We start from the raw sequence: 22,310 nt of genomic DNA on the forward strand, positions 1-22,310 counted from the left end.
TAAACACGTTGAACTCATTTCAGAGTCTGGAGCATCCTTTAGTTAAGACTGCATCAAGTAGCAGCCTGTGTTATCCGAAGCAGAAGAACACAACAGTAGTTAGTAGCCAAAATTACCTTCAACGATAATTATCTCCCAGTCAAGTCTAGTAACTTCTCCATTAAGAATAAAACACAGGATTAAACATAATGAGCAGTTTTATGAGATGGACTGCCAGAACTAAAAGTTATTACTTTAATTCAAGTCCATGCTGGAAAAGAATACGTGAAATGTAATTGTAAAAAAGCAAGATATGTAAATATTCTTACTGAGAAATCCAATGATTTTGATGTGCTGTCAGAATCCCGTTTCTCCAAAATCCTCTCTGTTTCTACAGCTCGCCACAATATTCGTACAGCTTCTTCTTGCACCAGCTGGTCTGGTAGGGTCGGCTTAAATGTCAGGTGCACAATACACTTCTACCGTTCAGAGGCAGAATAGATAACGTAAGGTAGTAAACAGAAATGTGAATGATAAGTACAGCATTGATTGCACTGACATAGAATAAGAGTCCAATGTAAGACCAACATTTCTTGCAAACTTGAAAGAAATACTTAGAATATTTAAACTTTTGAAGGGAAACAAAGGTACTTAAAATTGGGGCTGAAATTAATCGATGAAAAAGGATGGAATACATTCCTGATTCGTAATATGTTAACCAAATTATATTCTCAGAACATTTATGTTTAAAGCTGACATTTGGAATAACTGACTATTAATTATTATTAAAATATCTCACTCAGTGATATGGTCACAACTAGTGATTTTAATATAAGGGATGATGGTATTAGGAAAACAAAGGTAGCTCTAAGGGATTTATATTTGTATTGATAGACATGGTTTTAGTATGTTCAATTTAATGTTTCTGTGCCTGGAAGGGTAAAATCTATAGTTAGGTTCATGCTGGGCAAAGATGTTTGTATGTGTGGGGGTTGGCAACTTTGCTTCTATTGCTTAGAGAGGGCTATGGTGTGAAGAATAAATAGACTAGCAGAGGTATGTAGGCATCGCTTAGCAACTGGGACCTTATAGGTTAGAGAAGCTTTTTAAATTTTAGTTCAGCTAATTTGATTGCAGTTGGAGATAGGTAGTGAGAGAGAAGGCAGTTCTTATGGTTTTGCTAGCAGCAGTTGGTTTTATAGGCTAAAGAGGGAACATCTCTCTCAACTTTGCCAGAAGAAAAACCATACCATGAAGTAATGGTTAAGAAACAAAGTGCAGAGATCTGGGGCTGGATTCTCAGAACCCCCGCCGGGTCGGAGAATCGCCGGGGGTCAGCGTGAATCCCGACCCGCCGGCCGCCGAATTCTCCGGCACCGGATTTTCGGCGGGGGCAGGAATCACACCGCGCCTGTCGGCGGGCCCCCCCCCCCCCCCCCCCCCGGCGATTCTCTGGCCCGCGATGGGCCGAAGTCCCGCTGCTGTAATGCCTGTCCCGCCGGCGTGAATCAAACCACCTCCTTACTGGCGGGACTGGCGGCGCGGGCGGGCTCCGGGGTTCTGTGGGGGGGCGCGGGGCGATCTGGCCCCGGGGAGTGCCCCCATGGTGGCCTGGTCCGCGATTGGGGCCCACCAATCTGCGGGCGGGCCTGTGCTGTGGGGGCACTCTTTTCCTTCCGCGTCAGGCATCAACCTCCGCGATGGCCGACGCGGAGGTGACACCCCCCCCCGCGCATGCACGGGGATGACATCAGCAGCCGCTGACACTCCTGCGCATGCGCGGACTTCCGCCGACTGGTGGAGTCCCTTCGGTCCCGGCTGCCGTGGCGCCAAAGGCCTTTCCTGCCGTCCAGCGGTGCGCCAACCACTCCGGCGCGGGCCTAGCCCCTAAAGGTGAGGGCTTGGCCACTAAAGGTGCGGAGGATTCCACACCTTTGGGGCGGCCCAACGCCGGAGTGGTTCACGCCACTCCATCCCGCCAGGAGCCCCCGCCCCGCCGGGTAGGGGAGAATCCCGCCCCTGAAGAGCAGCTAGTTAAGGAAATCAGAGAAATGAAGAGAGGGTTCCAAGAAATCTGAAGTTAAAGGTGCTAGAGCGGAGAATTGTTCAGTAGAGACAGGCAGAGCTGAGAAGAAGGTTGAAACGCCAGAAAGATATCTGATCTGATTTTCAGGTTTGTGAAATTTTACTGCATAAGTTGAAATAACTATGGAAATCGTTGGTTAGATCTCAGAGTTTGAATTAAAGTAGTTAAGACAATGGAATCCTAAAAGGGGTGGTGCATAATCTTGAGCTGGATTCGCTGTTGAAAGTAAAGTGGAAAAATGTAATTTGGAAAACCTGATCTTCTGAATGCAAATCTCTAAGGGAAAGCTTTATTATGAGAGAAGATTTGAATGTATGCTTTCGAGAGTGGTGTAATCATCATCTGGGGGAGAATTCTGAGGAGAAATACACAGACACTAACTTGGGTTAGAGATGCTGAATTTGAATCACTGGGGAGGATTGTATTCAATGTCAATTTCTACAGATCTATGAACATGGAACCACAATAGCTGCACCATACACTTAGCTAGCACATTCATATAGAAACATCTCAATATCCTTCTTAAAGACGTACACAAAACTCACACTAAACCAAAGAAGGAAAGATTGAACGGTTGACCAAAGTTTACTCAGAGTGATGAGTTTTAAAGAGCATCTCAGAAAGAGGCGTGGGAAGTTTCAAAGTGAGGGCCTGATATGACTGAAGGCACAGCCAGTAATGGTGAAGTGGAGAATGCACAAGAAGGCACAGCCAGAAGGACAGAGGAGTGTGGGTGAGCATTACAGGGCCAGAAAAGGCTACTGTGACAGCGAGAGACAAGCCATGAGGGGTTTGAGCACAAGGGTGAGATTTTAAAATGTGGGATTGAGAGCCAATGCAGGTCAGAGGGCGCAGGGGTGATGGTTGAGCAGTGTGACATAGGATACAAACAGTTTGATTTGGGATGAAACAATGGCTGGGACGGGATAGAATCTGTGAAGAGAAAGTTAGAGCTTCAGGGCAAGGGCAAGAGAAGGACAAGGGGGAAGGGGGATAGGTTTGACTTGGTAAAGAACCAGAAAGTTCTGGGAAAACGAAGGTAGCTGAGTAATAGTCTCACTATATAGGTGATGATGCATAGGTTCCTACCATTTGCTGTTAGACGTGAGGGGAGAAGGGATTAAGGAGATAACTGGCAGTACAGGAAAGGATTTGGGGGCTATCTTTATTGAAATTAACTTGTTTTATGGAAAAGGTTACACAGCATTATCTCCATTCTTTTCAACATTTTAGTGCATGATCAGTTTCCTTTCAGCTAGGTGAAAAAGCTTTGAACAAACTCTGACCTCTCCTGGCATTACAGTTCCACCAGCAGGAGCAATAGTTAAGTAGGAATATTCCGGAACGACAAATTCAAATGATGCTGGTCCGACAGGAACGATGGCTCCTTTTCCGATCCTCGGGGCAGAGTGAGGGTTTTGGCTGGTGTTTGAATTCTCCACATATATAGTCACTGTCGCTGTATCATTCAAAGCTGTAGCAGCAAAGTGAATCACTGAATGGGACAACTTCAGCGGAGGGAAGACACCAACAGCTTTGCAGGAAATCTTGAATTTCCTAAATAATAAAACATTGATAGCATGTTGCTTGCTGTTCTGTAATTGCATTAAGCTATCCATAATTCTTTAAACAGCGAGTGCGGTAATAGTTGTTCCTGAGTTGATACCCACTGCCTCTGATTTGCAATGTTGACAGTCTAATACTGTACAATCAGATTTTTCACACTTGTAAAAGCATCAGTCAATGGCACTATTGAAACTCTGAACATACTGCAGATATTTTGTGTTTGCTTACGTAACACTGATGTGGAAAAGAAAATCTTTTAATATAATCACCGTAGTACATTGTAACAGCTGAGGAACTACCCTCTCTGCCGGGTGTATATATGAAGTTTAGTTCAATGTATTAATCTTATTCAGAACAGAAAATAACAATGAGGCTGAGGTGGAATTCTCTTTTACAAGGGGTTTATGAAATTAAAGAGTGAAGTACATTGGGACATAACTTTCTGCCTCCCCAGTGTTGGATTTGGGGGTACTCCAAAGATACACTGGGGATCCTCTTGGAGGTTCCTACTTGAGGGTTTATGCAGCAATGGTCCAGAAGGCCTAACTTCCCCCTGGACAATTGTGCTGGGCTGGGAACCAACTGACAAAGTGATTTTAAATCGTCAACTTCGGATGGTTCTGGCACTTTTACGATCATAGTTGGGAGGAAATAAAATCACTTTTAACTTCAGAGTAACTATTTTAAACATCCAAACTGAGACTGGATACCCCGCACACCCCTGTTTCCCCAGGGGACTGTCAACACCTCACCCCACATGCCTCAGAGGACCCCCCCCCTCCCCCACAACACTGGACCCCAACCCCCACATATTCCTCACCCGCACTGGGTTCACCCCTTACCCTGACATGACAGCGCACAACCTCACACTGGCCGGATCCCCTAGCCCTGTCAATGTCTGGACCTAAGCCCAACCACCAAACCCCCACTTCCTCGATGTCAGTAGAAACCTACTGCTGTAACCCTCGCACGACCTATGGGGTGAGACGGATACGCCTCCCCAGTAAGCCTCGTGGAATTCAAACTCCCCCAATGAGGGGTGGGGGAACATCAGGGTAATTGATTACGGACATAAAAGCTGGTTCAGACGGGAGTCTGGGCAGAGAGGTCCCAGCCGAGACCTGGATTGTGCCCTGTCAAGTCTGCTTTAACAATAAATGGTTTTTGTTATATTCTTGTACCTGACTCCTCTGTGACCACTAAACTTACCATCACGATTCCAATTGTCCCTTTAAACTGGCCCGATTTATGGCAGCTAGTGCTGTAAAATGTGGGTTCGTCCTCCCCTGCTCCACTATTTGGAACTTTGCTGCTGGAGCCACTGATCGGCTTCACCGCTTCAGTCTCAGCCAGAGGGTCAGGCAAAACAGGCTTGCTTTGGAATGTGAGTGCGGCTATGTGGCTATGGAGTGGTAATCTGCAGCTGATTGCCACTCCAGGGATGTTACAGGCCAATGTGACACATTTCTGGAACTCGTGAGATTAATTTTGAGGAAGTTTGAGCAATTTGAAAGATCGGTAAATGCACAGTATTCGGGTAACAGCACAGCAACAAAATTGGAAACAAAAGACAATGAAGACATGTTTGGGGACAATGGGGGATCAAAGAGGACTGGTGATGAGGATAAAGTAAACGAATCTCGCTACAGAGGGAGATATGTTTTCAAAGCTTTTCACCTTGTACTCATCAGGATAAATACAAGAATGGCAAATTTCAAATGGTGACAACAATTTATATCTCAGGAGGAGTGAGTGGTGATTGAACATAAGAATGAGGAGCAGGAGTCGGCCATCTGGCCCCTCGAGCCTGCTCTGCCATTCAATGAGATCATGGCTGATCTTTTGTGGACTCAGCTCCACTTTCTGGCCTGAACACCATGGCCGGGATTCTCCCCTACCCGGCGGGGTGGGGGGTCCCGGCGTAGCGGAGTGGCGCCAACCACACCGGCGTCGTGCCTCCCTAAAGGTGTGGAATTCTCCGCACGTTTAGGGGCTAGGCGCGCGCCGGAGTGGTTTCCGCCACGCCGACTGGCGCCAAAACCGGTGCCAACGGCCTTTGGCCCCCGCCGCCCGGCGTCAGGGCTGGCCTACAGGTCTTCGGTGGTCGGCGTGAGTCCGCGCATGCGCTGGGGCATCAGCGGCCACTGATGTAACCACCGGCGCATGCGCGGTGGAGGGGGTCTCTTCCGCCTCTGCCATGGTGGTGGCCGTGGCGGCGGCGGAAGAAAAAGAGTGCCCCCACAGCACTGGCCCGCCTGCCGATCGGTGGGCCTCGATCGCGGGCCAGGCCACCGTGGAGGCACCCCCCGGAGTCCGATCGGCCTGCGCCCCCCCAGGACCCCCGGGGCCCACTCGCGCCGCCAATCCCTCCGGCAACAGAGATGCTCCAATTCCCGCCGGCGAGAGAGGCCTGACAGCGGCGGGACTTCGGCCCATCGCGGGCCAGAGAATCGCTGCGGGGGCACGCCGATCGGAGCGGTGGGCACGCCGATCGGCAGGGCGTGATTCCCGCTCCCGCCGATTCCTGGGTGGCGGAGAATTCCAGCCACGGCGGGGGCGGGATTTATGCCGGCCCTGGGCGATTCCGCCCCATAACCCTTAATCCCTTTATTTTTCAAAAAACTATCTATCTTTACCTTAAAAACATTTAATGAAGGAGTCTCAACTGCTTCAATGGGCAAGGAATTCCATAGATTCACAACCCTTTGGGTGAAGAAGTTCCTCCTAAACTCAGTCCTAAATCTACTTCCTCTTATTTTGAGGCTATGCCCCCTAGTTCTGCTTTCACCCGCCAGTGGAAACAACCTGCCCGCATCTATCCTATCTATTCCCTTCATAATTTTATATTTTTCTATAAGACCCCCCCTCATCCTTCTAAATTCCAACGAGTACAGTCTCAATCTACTCAAGCTCTCCTCGTAATCCAACCCCTTCAACTCTGGGATTAACCTAGTGAATCTCCTCTGCACCCCCTCCAGCGCCAGTACGTCCTTTCTCAGGTAAGGAGACCAAAACTGAACACAATACTCCAGGTGTGGCCTCACTAACACCGTATACAATTGCAGCATAACCTCCCTAGTCTTAAATTCCATCCCTCGAGCAAGGAAGGACAAAATTCCATTTGCCTTCTTAATCATCTGTTGCACCAGTAAACCAACTTTTTGCGACTCATGCACTAGCACACCCAGGTCTCTCTGCACAGCAGCATGTTTTAATATTGCAAGATTGGTTGGCAATAATGTTTGTTGTATCCTCACGTACATATTACATAAATAGGCCATGTTAAAGTAATTAGGATCACAGGTTAATTGCAGACTGGTGGACCTAGTTACAATAACACAATTGATTGTGAAATACAATGACATGTAAGTATTAGAACATTAAGTTCAGTCTATTTTGGGGACAGTGCTTCAGAATAAAACACAGGTTGTACACATCAGCTTTATTATTTCTAGAGTATTTGAGCACCTATTAAGGTTAGCATTTTGGAAAAGAACTATTTCCATTTCTAGTAATGAGCACTAAGAGTGAGTTCCTACAGATCAAGTTTGGCAGTGGCAATATGTCCAACAACAAAACTGCCCCAACAATAGTGTTGAATTATGAACTATTTCACACTGCTGAGTTGTGCCCACAAGATTGAGATTCTTCAACTTATTTAATTTAGGATTTTTTTATTCAGGATCACAAAATCACCCCTTGAATTGAGGGCAATTGCTATGCATTAGTTCCATACATTCTTTGAAAATATATCTGCTCAGAAAGCAGAGGGTTTGTCCTGCTGATGTAGTAACCAGTGGCCCCACATTATTATATAATGTGGATGTTTCTCTCCAGGACTTGACACACTGTGTCCAATCTCAGTCAGGCCGTCCTGTGGAACCTGTTACAATGCAGCAACTTTCCCAGAAGGAAAAATCACCCGAATTCCTCTTTCACAACTGGCAGCCTCAGCATTGGGAGTGAAGAGGAAAAACCGATGCCTACTCTCTCTTCTTAGTCATAAAAAATAGAGATAGGAACTTTTTTTCAAGAAATAGTACAATTCTCTAATTGCAAAAGGAATGACTACATTAGGCACAAGCTTGAATCCAAGCGATTTTGGGAAATTGTCTCTGGAATTTTATCGGAATTCTTAATTGACAAAACAATGATGAAACTGAGCCAAGCTTTCCTGAGCACTTTGATGCTGTTAGTGATGTTAATGGTTGGATTTGGCAAATGCTTTCGAGAGCTGGGCCTGTTTAGCTCCATCTTATTTAACCATTACTACGATACATCGGCATCATCCAGCCCTTCACTTGTAAGATACTGCGGGCGGGATTCTCCGACCCCACGCAGGGTCGGAGAATTGGCGGGAAGCGGCGTCATTTCCGCTCCCGCAGGTTTCGTAATTCTCCCGCCGGAAAAAAACCGGCGTTGTGCAAATCCCGTCGGCGGCCTGTGAAAACAGCTGGCGCCGGCGGGATTTCATTTTATTTGCACTGACCTGAAATCTCCGGCCCGGATGGGCCGAAGTCCCGCCGACGTGGCCACGGGTCACGTCGGCGCAAATCAGAGTTGGTTTAAAACGGCGTCAACCATTGATGATGGCTGACGCCGTTCAGTGTCGGGGGTGGGTTGCGGCCATGGGGGGGGGGGGGGGTGGGTTGCGGCCATGGGGGGGGGGGGTGGGTTGCGGCCATCGGGGGGTTGCGGCCATCGGGGGGGTGGGTTGCGGCCATCGGGGGGGTGGGTTGCGGCCATCGGGGGGGGGGGGTGGGTTGCGGCCATCGGGGGGGTTTGGGGGCAGCGGCGGGCAGAGAGGGGGGGGCGACGGATGCCCGGGGCCAACGCCCCCCCCCCCTCTGTACGCCGCTGCCCCCTACCCTCACCACCCCTACCTCCCTCCAACGCCCCTACCCCCCTCCCCACCACCCCTACCCCCCTCCAACGCCGCCCCCCATCTCTCGCAACGCCGCAACCGCCCCCCCCCCTCAACGCCGGGTTCCCCCCCCCCTCAACGCCGGGTCCCCCCCCCCTCAACGCCGGGTTCCCCCCCCCCTCCTCAACGCCGGGTTCCCCCCCCCCCCCCTCCTCAACGCCGGGTTCCCCCCCCCCCTCCTCAACGCCGGGTTCCCCCCCCCTCCTCAACGCCGGGTTCCACCCCCCCCCTCCTCAACGCCGCAACCCCCCACCCTCAACGCCGCAACCCACACCCCGTCCCCCTCCCTCTGAAGGCCGGTACCCACACCCCCCCCCCCTCTCCTCCTCCCCCCCTTCCTTCCTCCTCCCCCCCTTCCTTCCTCCTCCCCCCTCCTCCCCCCCTTCCTTCCTCCTTCCCCCCTTCCTTCCTCCGTTAGTGGGGGGGGGGGGTGGGTGCGGCGTTGGAGTGGGGTAGGGGTGGTGAAGGGGGTAGGGGTGGTGAGGGGAGGGGGTTGGGGTAGGGGCAGCGGCGTACAGAGGGGGGGGGCGACGGTGCGTTGGCCCCGGGCATCCGTCGCCCCCCAAATGCCGGAACACACCCCCCCCCCCCCAAATGCCGGAACACACCCCCCCCCCCAAATGCCGGAACACACCCCCCCCCAAATGCCGGAACACACACCCCCCCCCCCCCAAATGCCGGAACACACCCCCCCCCCCCAAAGGCCGGAACACCCCCCCCCCCCCCCAAATGCCGGAACACACCCCCCCCCAAATGCCGGAACACACACCCCCCCCCCAAATGCCGGAACACACACCCCCCCCCCCCCCAAATGCCGGAACACACACCCCCCCCCCCAAATGCCGGAACACACACCCCCCCCCCCCAAATGCCGGAACACACACACCCCCCCCCCAAATGCCGGAACACACACACCCCCCCCCCAAATGCCGGAACACACACCCCCCCCCCCCAAATGCCGGAACACACACCCCCCCCCCCCCCAAATGCCGAAACACACCCCCCCCCCAAATGCCGGAACACACACCCCCCCCCCCCCCAAATGCCGGAACACACACCCCCCCCCCCCCAAATGCCGGAACATACACACACACACCCCCCCCGCCCCCCAAAATGCCGGAACACACCCCAAATGCCGGAACACACACCCCCCCCTGTCTCTCTCCTCCTTATCCTCCAAAAAACGCCGGGTCTCACCACTTCCGCAGCTGGAGAAACTGACGCGTATCGCGTCAGTCAGCTGCTAGCCCCTCCGGGAACGGAGAATAGCGGCCTTAAAGAAGGCCCCTACGCCGGAGTCATTAACACCGATTTTTCTCGCAGGCAACCCGCGTTACGAAGGGCTACGGAGAATCCCGCCCTGCATTAGAATGATGATCTCGATCTTTGCATCTTAGTTTAGAACATAGAACATAGAACAGTACAGCAAAGAACAGGCCCTTCGGCCCTCAATGTTGTGCCGAGCAATGATCACCCCACTCAAACCCACGTATCCACCCTATACCCGTAACCCAACAACCCCCCCCCCCTTAACCTTACTTTTTAGGACACTACGGGGAATTTAGCATGGCTAAATCCACCTAACCCGCACATCTTTGGACTGTGGGAGGAAACCGGAGCACCCGGAGGAAACCCACGCACACACGGGGAGGATGTGCAGACTCCACACAGACAGTGACCCAGCCGGGAATCGAACCTGGGACCCTGGAGCTGTGAAGCATTTATGCTAACCACCATGCTACCGTGCTGCGGTTTGCGGCTTCTAAATAATGGTCATTATTTAAAACCAATCAGAATCCTGATATAATTAATTCAGTATTTAAGAATAAACAGCTCCTGTAAAAGTAGTTCCTTTTAATGATTTTAAAATAAATGACTTGTTCCAAAATGTCAACATTTCAGAGAGTGGGAAAAGGAAGGAACATAAAGAAGAAAAGTGAATAACTATGAAACTGATTTGACAGACTGGATGAAAACTGTGAGAGTCTGATAGACAAATCTATTTTCAACTAGAAGCCTGCTGCTGTTGATTATTTGAAGTGGGATCTTTACTGATCTATTTTGTTTCAGTTTTAATAAGGCCGAGCAACAAAATCACATCTGAAAAGCATACAATAATTCGACTATCAATACTGAATAATGTGCATATTAAGGCACAGTTTGCAGTCATACAATTAACTTTGAATTCTAGGAGAAACTAAAATGATTCCTGCTGTGTGAAATTATATTTTTTCTTCAAATTCTGTTACTTAATATATTAATATTAAAATAAATAATCGTATTCTACAGGCATGATAAGCATTCCAGGTGCTCAAAAGATTGATATTTAACTTAAAAGTGATCATTTGCATATGTGAAATAGCACTTAGTGATTGTCATCAGTTTCCCATTCTCTCGAATTCATTTAAAGATCAGTTCAAAATGCCACGGAGAGGCTGGAGACATGCACATCGGATAAACAGATTCCTCAACAGTGCTGGCAACTTCCAGGTGTTGTTTGACTCATGGGAAAGACCATCATAACTCATACACACCTGTGGCTCTCATGAATTATGTGCTTTTCATACTTGTGAAAGATTTGGCATAAATCACTGTCACAGGTGAAATATTCCCTATTTAGGAAGGTGACAATGTTTGATAGAGGAAAGGTGTGCCACGTTTGGATGTTTTTAACCCTTTGAGGAACACGGCAATAATTTTGCACCAACTCAAAGAGGATTAAATTTAATTCAGCTGGTTACCCAGTACACTCACCCCGCCTCCTAATAAATTAAACTACAAGAGGAAGAAACAGCAGAGGTTACTGTGCTCGACTACAGTCTGATATCATCATATTGCAGCATGTACTTACACATAGCAATGCTTGAAGCAAGAAACAGTCAGCAAGCACCTTATGAAATTATTTCAAAAGAGTAAAAGCTTGCACAACACTGGAAACAATGCTTATCAGATTCCTCAGTCACAACTATGCAAGGAATGAATCCCCACCTGTTCCAATGGCTCAGTAACACAGTCCCCCTCCAAGTCAAATATGTATATATAATCATCGAATTTACAGTGCAGAAGGAGGCCATTCAGCCCATCAAGTCTGCACCAGCCATTGGAAAGAGCACCCTACCTAAGCCTATCCCCAGACCTCTACCCTATCCCCGTAACCCCACCTAACCGTTTTTTGGATACTAAGAGCAATTTAGCATGGCCAATCCACCTAACCTGCACATCTTTGGACTGTGGGAGGAAACCGGAGCACCCGGAGGAAACCCACGCAGACCCGGGGAGAATGTGAAGACTCCACACAGACAGTGACCCAAGCCAGGAATTGAGCCTGGGATCCTGGAGCTGTGAAGCAACTGTGCTAACCACTGTGCTACCCCATATGTAAATGTATACAGATTAAGATGATTTTATCCCTCTTCTCTGTCAAATTAATACACTTTGACAATGCTACAAATGATCACAGTGACCTTGCCTACGTACATTGGTTTCTGGTCTCTTTTACTCTTGGTTTCAAATCTCATCATCTCCTGTGACCTCCTCCAATCTGGACACCCTCTGTGGTATTTGCATTGCTCCAGTTCTCACTTTCAGAGCATGTCTGATTTTCACTGCTCCACCTTTGGTGCCATGTCTTCGGCTGCCCAGTAAGCCTGCCTGGAGTTTTGGCCCCAACCGTTCAATCGTCGGGAGACGGCCTCTAGGCAGCTAAACTGTCCCATGCTGCTTTGGGGCATCTGGAGGCCAACTGGAAAATTCCAGCTGCCGTCTGTTAATAGGCCTCTGGGCTGGTATCCCACCCTACCTCCCCCATCTCCCCTCCAGGAAAATGGCCCGGGGTTCGATCAAATCGGAGAACCCCTCTGATTCCCAGCGATGCGAAAGTCCGCGCATGGCCACCTCTGTCCCTCCTCCGACCGGGCTGAAAGTTCAGCCCAAACAAAATGTTATGGTCACTGCCCTTCCTGAAGGGCAAGAGTCTTTAACATTGTTTTCTCTTTCAATGATAAACATTGTTCTTGCATAGTGTTACATTTTGGAGGGGTTCACCGATTACCCAACTGACACCAAAAGGCCTAATGTGTTAAATTTCTGCTTCAACTTACGGAATCAGACTGCTAAATATTTATTATCTGGAAAGATTAAATTTGACGACTTTCCCAAAAACCGGGCTGTTTAAATTGTTGAAGCATCGAGCTAACTTTATCACACATAGATCTGGAAAAAAAAGGTAATGGCATTGCCATTCTCTGGGCAGAGAATCCTCCCCAAATCTCCATTGTTATAGCAAGAGGTAGTTATGATGTAGATGTTCGTGCTACACATAAATCTATTTAACAATTATACCTTTCTGTAACAACTAAGAGGGCATTCTATTCAGGGGCAAGTTTATCAGTAGCTGATTAAAAATCCTCAGTAGAAATAAATTCTATTTAGATGCTGACATCCCTGCCGAAACATTTCAGAGTTTCCTGTTCTCATTTCAAGCATTTTAAAAAAATGTTCTCGGCTGTAGGCAACGTTGGCAAAGCCATATTTATTATTCATCCATTCCCGGGGTGAGGGCTAATCTTATGAAGGAAGGTTGAATAGTTTGGGTTTATACCCATTGAGTTGAAAAGAATGATAGGTAATCTAATTGAAACATAGGAGAATCCTGAGGGTATTTCAAAGGGTAGACTCTGGGAGGGTGTTTCCACTCATGGGAGAAACTGGAACCAGGGGACACAGTTTAAGAATAAGAGGACTACAGTTTTAGATGGAGATGAGGAGATATTCTTTCTCTCAAAGGGTTGTCAGTAAGTGGAATTCTCTTCCACAGAGAGCAGTGGAGGCTGGGCCATTGAACTTATTTAACACAGGCTTAGGCAGATTTGTGACAGACAAGGGGGGGGTCAGCGGTTATGGGGAACAGGCAGCAAAGTGGAGTTCAGACCAGAACCAGATCACTATGACTTTATTGAATGGCTGAGCAGGCTGAAAGGGCTGAATGGCCTACTTCTGTTGCTCAGTCCCATGTGCTTGCTGCCCTGAGAAGATGGATTGCAGGCCTTAAATCTCCTTGAATCAATGCGGTCCTTGTGACAATGGTGCTCTCACAGAGGTGCTGTGTTGGGAATTGAGCTTTTTCATTCTATCCCTGGACCATTAGAGGGTTATACTATAGTGCAGTGAAATATGCAATAGCCATGACAGAAATAATTTTGAAACCATCAAGAGCCTAATGCGCCTTTGTTATTGGCTGTGGTTCTCAATGGCAAGAAGCATTGGAGGTACAAAAAATGAGTATCTTGTCCATCATCTGCTTTCCTCCTTTCTCTTTATGGTATTTTAGATTTATAATAAATGGCATTAAAAAAAACCAAAGAATTGTGCATTCACTAAGGTTAAGATAGTGCAGGTCATAAACACAGGCCAACTACAAGGCTACTGGAGTGAAGTGGCATAATACTGTTTAAACCCAATCATTAGCATAGATGCTTCATCACAGCATGTCCAAATAGATTACTAAATTTTCATCTTCTTTGTCTCGGGGTAGTCACTGAGGAAACCAGCTTAATGCCTTTGAACTTTCCCATGAGTGAAAACTGAACATAGATGGAACCTTTTGCTTTCCTTTGTCTCAGTCTGAGCTTCAAAGTTAGAAGAGGGCGGGGGACTCAGGTTTTTGAGGGGAAAGGAACTGGATCCTTTGTTCTGTAAAAGGAACACAAGACCATGTGTGCTTTCTTGCTACAGCTTATCTGTTACTTTTGATAAATCTATGCACAGTTCACAGTCTACACTGAGCATTTATTTCTCTGCTTTTCAAAGTATTTCAGCTCATGAAAAGTCTGAGGTCTCAATCTGTGAGCTCAATAACCAGTATTAGTAGATATTGTGCCTGCACAATTTCGATGGCATTCAGAATCAAACTCACAAGTTCCAAAGTTCCCAGAGGTGATGCAACAGCAGAAGCTCTTTCCAAATACCAATAACGGCAGCATGAACTGCCAGTTCTGCGAACATCCATTTCCATCTCTTCAGCCACGATAGGACCCACAGAAGGCGATGCAGTCACTTCCAGTTTGGATATACTCAAATGACAAGACATCTACACCACCAGCATACCCGTAAAAGTCATACCAAATTTTATAAAAAGACAGAGCTCCCTTATGGAGCATAAAGTACAAAATATCTCAGTAATTACAAAATAGTTAATATTATTAATTAGCTAACATTGTTTAACCAGCGGCGGGGGAGGCAGTGGCGTAGTGGTATTGTCACTGGATTAGTAATCCAGAGACCCAGGGTAATGCTCTGGAGGCCCAGTTTCAAATCCTGCCAGGGCAGATGGTCAAATTTGAATTCAATAAAAATCTGAAATTAAAAGTCTAAAGATGACCATGAAACCATTGACGAATGTCGTGATAACCCATCTGATTCACTAATGTCTTTCAGCGAAGGAAATCTGCCATCCTTACCCGGTCTGGCCTACATGTGACTCCAGACCCACAGCAATGTGGTTGACTCTTAAATGGCCTCAGGGAAGGGAAATAAATGCTGGCACGGCCAGCGACGCCCACATCCCGTGAATGAATAAATAAAAAATAAACAAGCCAGTCCTAGTTAGAAGCAAATATTCCACAGAAGCTTGGTTTGATTACCTGTTAATTTCAGACTTGCAAAGTAGCTCAAAGGCATACTCTTCAGCTTGTGTGGCTTTGAAAATGATGTCAATATTCACAGTCTCCAGAGGTAAAAGTACACCAAAACCATCATCAGGTTGCACGTCTATATACTGTGAATAATACAAAAAAACAAGTGAAGCTTTGAGTTTTACTGTGCCAAATTTTAAATTCAGTCTTGTGAGCTGAAGACTGCACTTGTCGACAACTTTAAATGCAATAATTTTATGATATATTGAACCTCTGTAGTTTTACAAATATAAAGTCATGTTTTAGGATTCTTTAGTTAGTAGCTCAAGCACAAATAGATAAATGTATGTACTAATGCAACTCTTGCAGTAAATCACAAGTCAACAGTTGTGGAAGTAATTATAATGCCTGAAGGTTAATAAAGCACTCTCACAGGCTGTAGAATTGTTCACCTCACACTGTGAAATAAAGCCTGGATTGAAAATGAAAATGAAATGAAAATCACTTATTGTCACGAGTAGGCTTCAATTAAGTTACTGTGAAAAGCCCCTAGTTGCCACATTCCGGCGCCTGTCCGGGAAGGCTCATACGGGAATCGAACCATGCTGCTGGCCTGCTTGGTCTGCTTTAAAAGCCAGCGATTTAGCCCAGTGAGCTAAATCAGGTTACTGCCTGTGCTTGTGAACTTAATAGGCAATACTGTCTGTAACATTGAGCCCTGATATCAGTCACTCTAGAGCTCTGTCTTTTGATGCCAACAAACAAGGGAAAATATTTCCTGACACAGGTAGCATTTGAGCTGCTTCCTGCTCAGCAGGAGCTGATGTTGTACCACCATCAGAACCGTTACCCTTTGTATTTTCTAGAGTGTCCATATGCAAGCCTTTACAGCCCTGCCACTTTTTCTTCTGTTATGTTTTGGGACACAACTACACTTCAACAATTTAACCCCTGCTAATTAAAATGGCACATGGGTCTTGACCATCCTACAGGTTCCAAGCGCAACCTATTCTTCTGAGCAGGTAAAAGAGATGCCCAAAGGAATCTAATGACATTATTGACACCCAAATGTAATTTTAATCAGAAACCTGTCCAGGAAAGCTGGTCTTTCCCATCGAGTCAGCATGGGGAACCAAGGCCATCTGCCTTCCATATTTAATAAACAGAATTACAGAATTGTTAACAGTGCAGATGGAGGCCATTTGACCCATTGTCTGTACTGCTTCTCCTAAACAATGGTGGCCAGTGTGGGTAGTATTTTATCCTGCATGTTGGTGTCCTTACTGATAACTATTTCATTGGGACAGAAATTCAATAATGTCTCTCTTACCTCTGGAGTGTTAACAAATCCATATTCCTGGCTCAGAATTGATTTGTTTGTGAGCTTGATGGTGGTCCACACAGCCTCATAGATGGTGCAATAACCAAAGTCAATCATTTGAGGATTGATATCGAAGTCTGAGCTGGTGATTATGGCGTGAACAGTGAAAGGAATTGTTTTAGTCTAAAGGAAAAGACAAAACCTGGTGAATGTCTTTACGTTGAATTGTGTACATGTTTGTTAAATTATGTATTTTTCAAAACAACAATGGATAGCCACCAAACCCCAGGGAACAAGCGGAAATGAGAGAGACTGAAAAAAATAAATAAATTTGACATTTTTATTTTGGAAGTTCAGTTCAGCTAATACTCAATCAAACTAAAAAACAGATTCAATGGGTGGTTTCTAGGGCAGGTGCTAATCTACTTAGTTAATCTTCTGCAACCCAAAAAAAAATCAGCAGTCAGAAAAACCTCTCCCTTTTGCCAATATAGAAATGGAATATTTTTGATGTTCACAATAAAATACCATATGCATGAACTCATTTTGGTTTGGCTATCTCAACAAAGGGACAGGAGTAAAGTACAATTGTTTTCAGCGAGGAAACTATGTAAAACCTTTGCCAGGCCCACAGTCATAATACTGGGTAGGGTTTGGGACTCCACGTTATAGGAAGGATTTGAGTAAAAAAGAGTTACAATGCAAGTTCATGAAGTTTCTACTTCATATGACGAAATACAATTACAAAGATACACTTGAGGAAGTGGAATATTATCATAAGGAAAGAGGAGTGATCTGAGAAAGGTTTATCAGATTATGAAGAAGGAAACTGATGGTTTCCAGTGTTTAGGGGCTCAGGGCGAGGGAACAAAGGTAAGAGATTCAGAACAGAGAGCAGAAATAATCTGTTTGCATAGCAACTCGCCAAGGCTCCTTCAACAGCAGCCTCCAACTCAATGATCTCTACCGTCTAGAAGGACAAATAGAGCAGATACATCGGAACACCACCTGCAAGTTGTCCTCCAAGTCACACACTATCCGGACGATATTCCCATTCCCTCAAAGTCGCTAGGGCAAAATTCTGAAACTCCCTTCCTAACAGTGGATGTCACACCACATGGGCTGCACTGGTTCAAGAAGGCAGTTCATCATCACTTTCCCAAAAGCAATTACAGATGTGCAATAAATGCTGACCTCACCAGCGACACTCAAATCCCAAGAATGAATATACAATAGTAAGTTGAATGCAGTTTGGGAGCTATTTCCTGGAGCAGAGGCCATGGGTAGATCTTTGCCTTCATCACTTGGGTCTTGTACAGGGGAAGTGGCTTGCTTGTCCTTTACAAAATTCACCTGATTTTTAGCTGATTGAAATGAATGGACCAACCGGCCTTCCTGAACAGGCGCTGGAATGTGGCGACTAGGGGCTTTTCACAGTAACTTTGTTGAAGCCCACTCGTGTCAATAAGCGATTATTATTATTATTATACCCAGGTCGCATGTTGAAAGTCTACCCTTAGATCAACCTTTAAGAATAGATTATGCAGGGGATAGAGGGATATTTAAACATTTTGGGAACATGGAAGTAGAAATATTTTTTGTGCGGAGGATAAACACAACAGACAGGTCTTTCAGGATCGCCTAATCTCCCAAAAATATGCTCAATCATGTGATCTGACATGATTGCTTCTGATGTTAACCCTTTACTTTCCAGTTGTGGAAAAAGGTCTGCTTCCATATTGTAGTCAGTAATTAGTATGTAATTCTATGGTGAAATACAGGTTTTGCTCCACATCAAATGCTGCGGCTGTGTAGCTAAACCATGGAATATGGTGGAGGGCATCTCCTAGGAGGAGGCAGTCTAGGTCGGCTTCACTTCACAGTCGATTTGGGGCTTCAAATATGTTTTAAGAGTTTGGGTCACTGGAAAACTACAATTGCTTTGCAGTGATACTGCGTATGTCAGGAAATAGAGGTAGTTTTAAGTAATCCATATTTGTTTTTGTGGGTCTTCGAAAATAGGGTATCGCTTTAAGTTAGTTTAATTTTGTGTTTCTGGATTTGAAAGAGTTAATAACTTTAAAGGTTTAAAGAAAAACTCAGCTGTTGCTTAGCAACCAGAGGCCACCCTAGGACAGAAATAATTGTAAGTTAGTTTTAAGCTGAACCCAGGAGAGGTTGGACAAGAGAAGGGAGATGCAGAAAGCAGACTTCTCAAAAGACCAAGAGAGTCCAAAAAAGAGAGTTGAGACAAAAGTATATCTCAGGAAGACAGTTAAGTAAAAGGAAAAATGAACAAAAAGTTGAACAAAGTCCTGTTCAGGAGAATTTAAGTAAAAGCAGAGAAAGTGCTCCGAGATAAAGAGACAGCTACAAGAACCAGATTTAAAGTCAGCTAGGGGAAAGGCCAGACATCCGAGATTAATCAAAAGGTGATATATTAATACAACCTGTGAAGCAGGAGTGTTCTATTGACATGGCTGGCTACCTGAGAGATCATATGGAAGTTTGAATGTACATGGCAATCCAAGTCAGAGGAATACTGAACGGAGAGATTGAAATCCTGGAAGTGGATCCTTGGTGAAGGGGTTGGTCTATTGGTTTACTGTTCTGTGTACTTACCAAGAATATTAGAGCATAGGATCTATTTTGTAACTTGTGTTATCCGTATAAATTTACATTCATCCGTAAAGATAGAGGTGGGGTGAAGGAGCAGTCATTAGAGTCAATCTTTTCATGTTTAATAAAGTCTTAGATAACTATATAATAATTGATCAAACATTTTTCTAATCTTAAATATTTTATTGTCAAGAGTGAACATTTAAGATTCAGATGGACACTGCTTTGTTATATTACAAAAATTATATTGTAACCTGATTTGCCACCACTATGCTCATTGGAGCCTCCAAGACTCTTGTCTTCACATTGAAGTATTGTTTAGCATCTTTTGGTAAAGATTTCCTGAAATAGAATACATCACTTTGAAATACTGATTTTCACTTGCAGCTTTCAAAAAAGTGGGTGATGACAAAATGATTTTCTGTGAATTTCTAATGTACAAAGAATTCTCCCACAACATTCAATCTGCTTCACAAACATGATTATAATTTTGTTTTACTTTGCTTGAGTCTCAAAATACTGCTGCAATGTTAATAATTATAAAATCAGAAAAAGAATGGAATGCAATCTAACTATTGTCATTTTAATTCAACTAATAAACTGATGAAATACATCATGAAAAGACTAGTGTCCCAATAAAAAAGCCCCTGGGTGGGATTCTCCGCCCTGCCGCGCCACATTTTTGCCCCGACCCGCCGGCGGGATTCTCTGTTACGCCAGGGTCAATGGGGTTTCCCATTGTGGGGCAACCCCACGCCGTCGGTAAACTGCCGGGAGCCGGCAAAACGGAGAATCACCTCGGTGGAGAATCCCGGCCCCTATCTACGTGCAGAGTACATGACCAGCTCTCTGCTGCTGCCTCTGGCAAGAAGACTCCACACGGGCTATCGCCATTTAAAAGGCGCAGTGGCCGCAACTACAGAATCACAGAACACTACAGTGCAGAAGGGGGCTTCGGCCCATCGAATCTAATCCCATTTCTCAATGTAAAAGCCGATAGTGGCTATTGGGCGTTTCTCTGGTGGGCGGGGCACCCTGAGAACAGTAAGGCCGATCTCTCCGCGCCCCCCCCCCCCCACCCCATGCTCTCCACGGCCTACTCATGGGTCACGACCCAGATGTGCAAAGAGTCGCAATTCTGGTGAGCCCTCATCAGCCATTTCTAACTCCCGAGAACCAATGGTTGTGAACATACCCATCATGCTCTCCTAATAAAGAAATGCACACATCTCCCTGACAGCACCCAAGAGTCCGATACCAAGTGGCACTGAGGTTAACATCATATGAATGTTCATTGTAAAAGGGGACACTCTAAGTGTGAGAAAGTTTGAACCTGAAATAAGAGGATCGCAAAGATCTAAACTAAAATGCTTTCATCTGAACCATTACATTCACATACCAATGAAATGGTTTTCAAAAAGTGCAATTTATTCACAGCGATAGAGAACCCGTGACCCTGAGGTGACATCAAAAGAAATCATTGGGTACTCAAAATTGATTTTTTAAAAAGAGCTTGCTGGCCTTGTCCCTCTGGGTGCCGGACATTCTGCCTGGTCTGGGAAACGCTGGAAGGCTGATAGGAGTGTTCTGGGCTGGTATTCAAATACGGAGCTGGGCCCTTCTCACCCACCAGCTGAGGGCAAGCAGACAAATCAGGTGCTGACCTCCAAGGCGAGTCAGAGGGGAACCCGCCTGTACATAATTAACGAGATTCCAAGCACAGAATCTGGTGTCAGATCCCACCCATTTGTTGTCTGGACAGGAACCAGCAGAACCACCTGCCACCACACTTTGTCTCAAAATTGGAGAATTTTGCCCTGTGTATGTATGTTAGACAGAGCCGCCCAGTATAGAAACAGAGGCCTTGACATCCAGGTGCACCCGTTGCTGGGCACCCAGGCTGAGGGTACGCTGATGTTTTGCTTGTTCAGCAATGTGGAAGGCAGTGTGCTTTTGGATCATATTGAACATGCACTTCTTTGCTGCCATATTAGAGCCTGACGATTCCTCTGCTGTCCAAGGATTTGATAATCTGAACTTAATTCTGACACGTTTTCTCTTTCTAGCGTTACAGAAATATAAACATTATTAAAAACTTTCAATTGTTGTTGGAAAAATCATTTTCAAAATTGGATGTTGCTTTTCACTAGTGAAGTTGCTCAAGTCAGGCTCTCCGACTGAAGCATCAACTTGCCTGGATGGCTCAGACTGCATTTCACAAGCTGCAGAGTTATTGACAATTTTTGAAAGCAACACCAATAATGGATCATAAGACCATAAGACATAGGAGTGGAAGTAAGGCCATTCGGCCCATCGAGTCCACTCCACCATTCAATCATGGTTGATTTCAACTCCATTTACCCGCTCTCTCCCCATAGCCCTTAATTCCTCGAGAAATCAAGAATTTATCAATTTCTGTCTTAAAGACACTCAATGTCCCGGCCTCCACCGCCCTCTGTGGCAATGAATTCCACAGACCTACCACTCTCTGGCTGAAGAAATTTCTCCTCATCTCTGTTCTAAAGTGACTCCCTTTTATTCTAAGGCTGTGCCCCCGCGTCCTAGTCTCCCCTGCTAATGGAAACAACTTCCCTACGTCCATCCTATCCAAGCCATTCATTATCTTGTACGTTTCTATTAGATCTCCCCTCAACCTCCTAAACTCCAATGAATATAATCCCACAATCCTCAGACGTTCATCGTATGTTAGGCCTACCATTCCTGGGATCATCCGTGTGAATCTCCGCTGGACCCGCTCCAGTGCCAGTATGTCCTTCCTGAGGTATGGGGCCCAAAATTGCTCACAGTATTCTAAATGGGGCCTAACTAGTGCTTTATAAAGCCTCAGAAGTACATCCCTGCTTTTATATTCCAAGCCTCTTGAGATAAATGACAACATTACATTTGCTTTCTTAATTACGGACTCAACCTGCAAGTTTACCTTTAGAGAATCCTGGACTAGGACTCCCAAGTCCCTTTGCACTTTAGCATTATGAATTTTGTCACCGTTTAGAAAATAGTCCATGCCTCTATTCTTTTTTCCAAAGTGCAAGACCTCGCACTTGCCCACGTTGAATTTCATCAGCCACTTCTTGGACCATTCTCCTAAACTGTCTAAATCTTTCTGCAGCCTCCCCACCTCCTCAATACTACCTGCCCCTCCACCTATCTTTGTATCATCGG

General features: G+C 46.1%; 1 protein-coding gene across 1 annotated transcript in view; it reads right to left on the minus strand.

Moving 5' to 3' along the window:
• The window catches only part of cfap74 (cilia and flagella associated protein 74), a 156,559-nt gene that overhangs the window by 31,349 nt on the left and 102,900 nt on the right, over positions 1–22,310 (minus strand). Inside the window, exons 23-27 of the mRNA XM_038774102.1 lie at positions 19,382–19,469; positions 16,518–16,691; positions 15,197–15,330; positions 3,352–3,622; positions 309–458 (exon numbers count right to left, since the gene is read on the minus strand). Coding sequence (XP_038630030.1) covers positions 309–458; positions 3,352–3,622; positions 15,197–15,330; positions 16,518–16,691; positions 19,382–19,469 — 817 coding nt within the window. The remainder of the gene's footprint in view (positions 1–308; positions 459–3,351; positions 3,623–15,196; positions 15,331–16,517; positions 16,692–19,381; positions 19,470–22,310) is intronic.

Source organism: Scyliorhinus canicula, chromosome 16 (assembly GCF_902713615.1).
Source record: "Scyliorhinus canicula chromosome 16, sScyCan1.1, whole genome shotgun sequence".
Taxonomy (NCBI): Eukaryota; Metazoa; Chordata; class Chondrichthyes; order Carcharhiniformes; family Scyliorhinidae; genus Scyliorhinus; species Scyliorhinus canicula.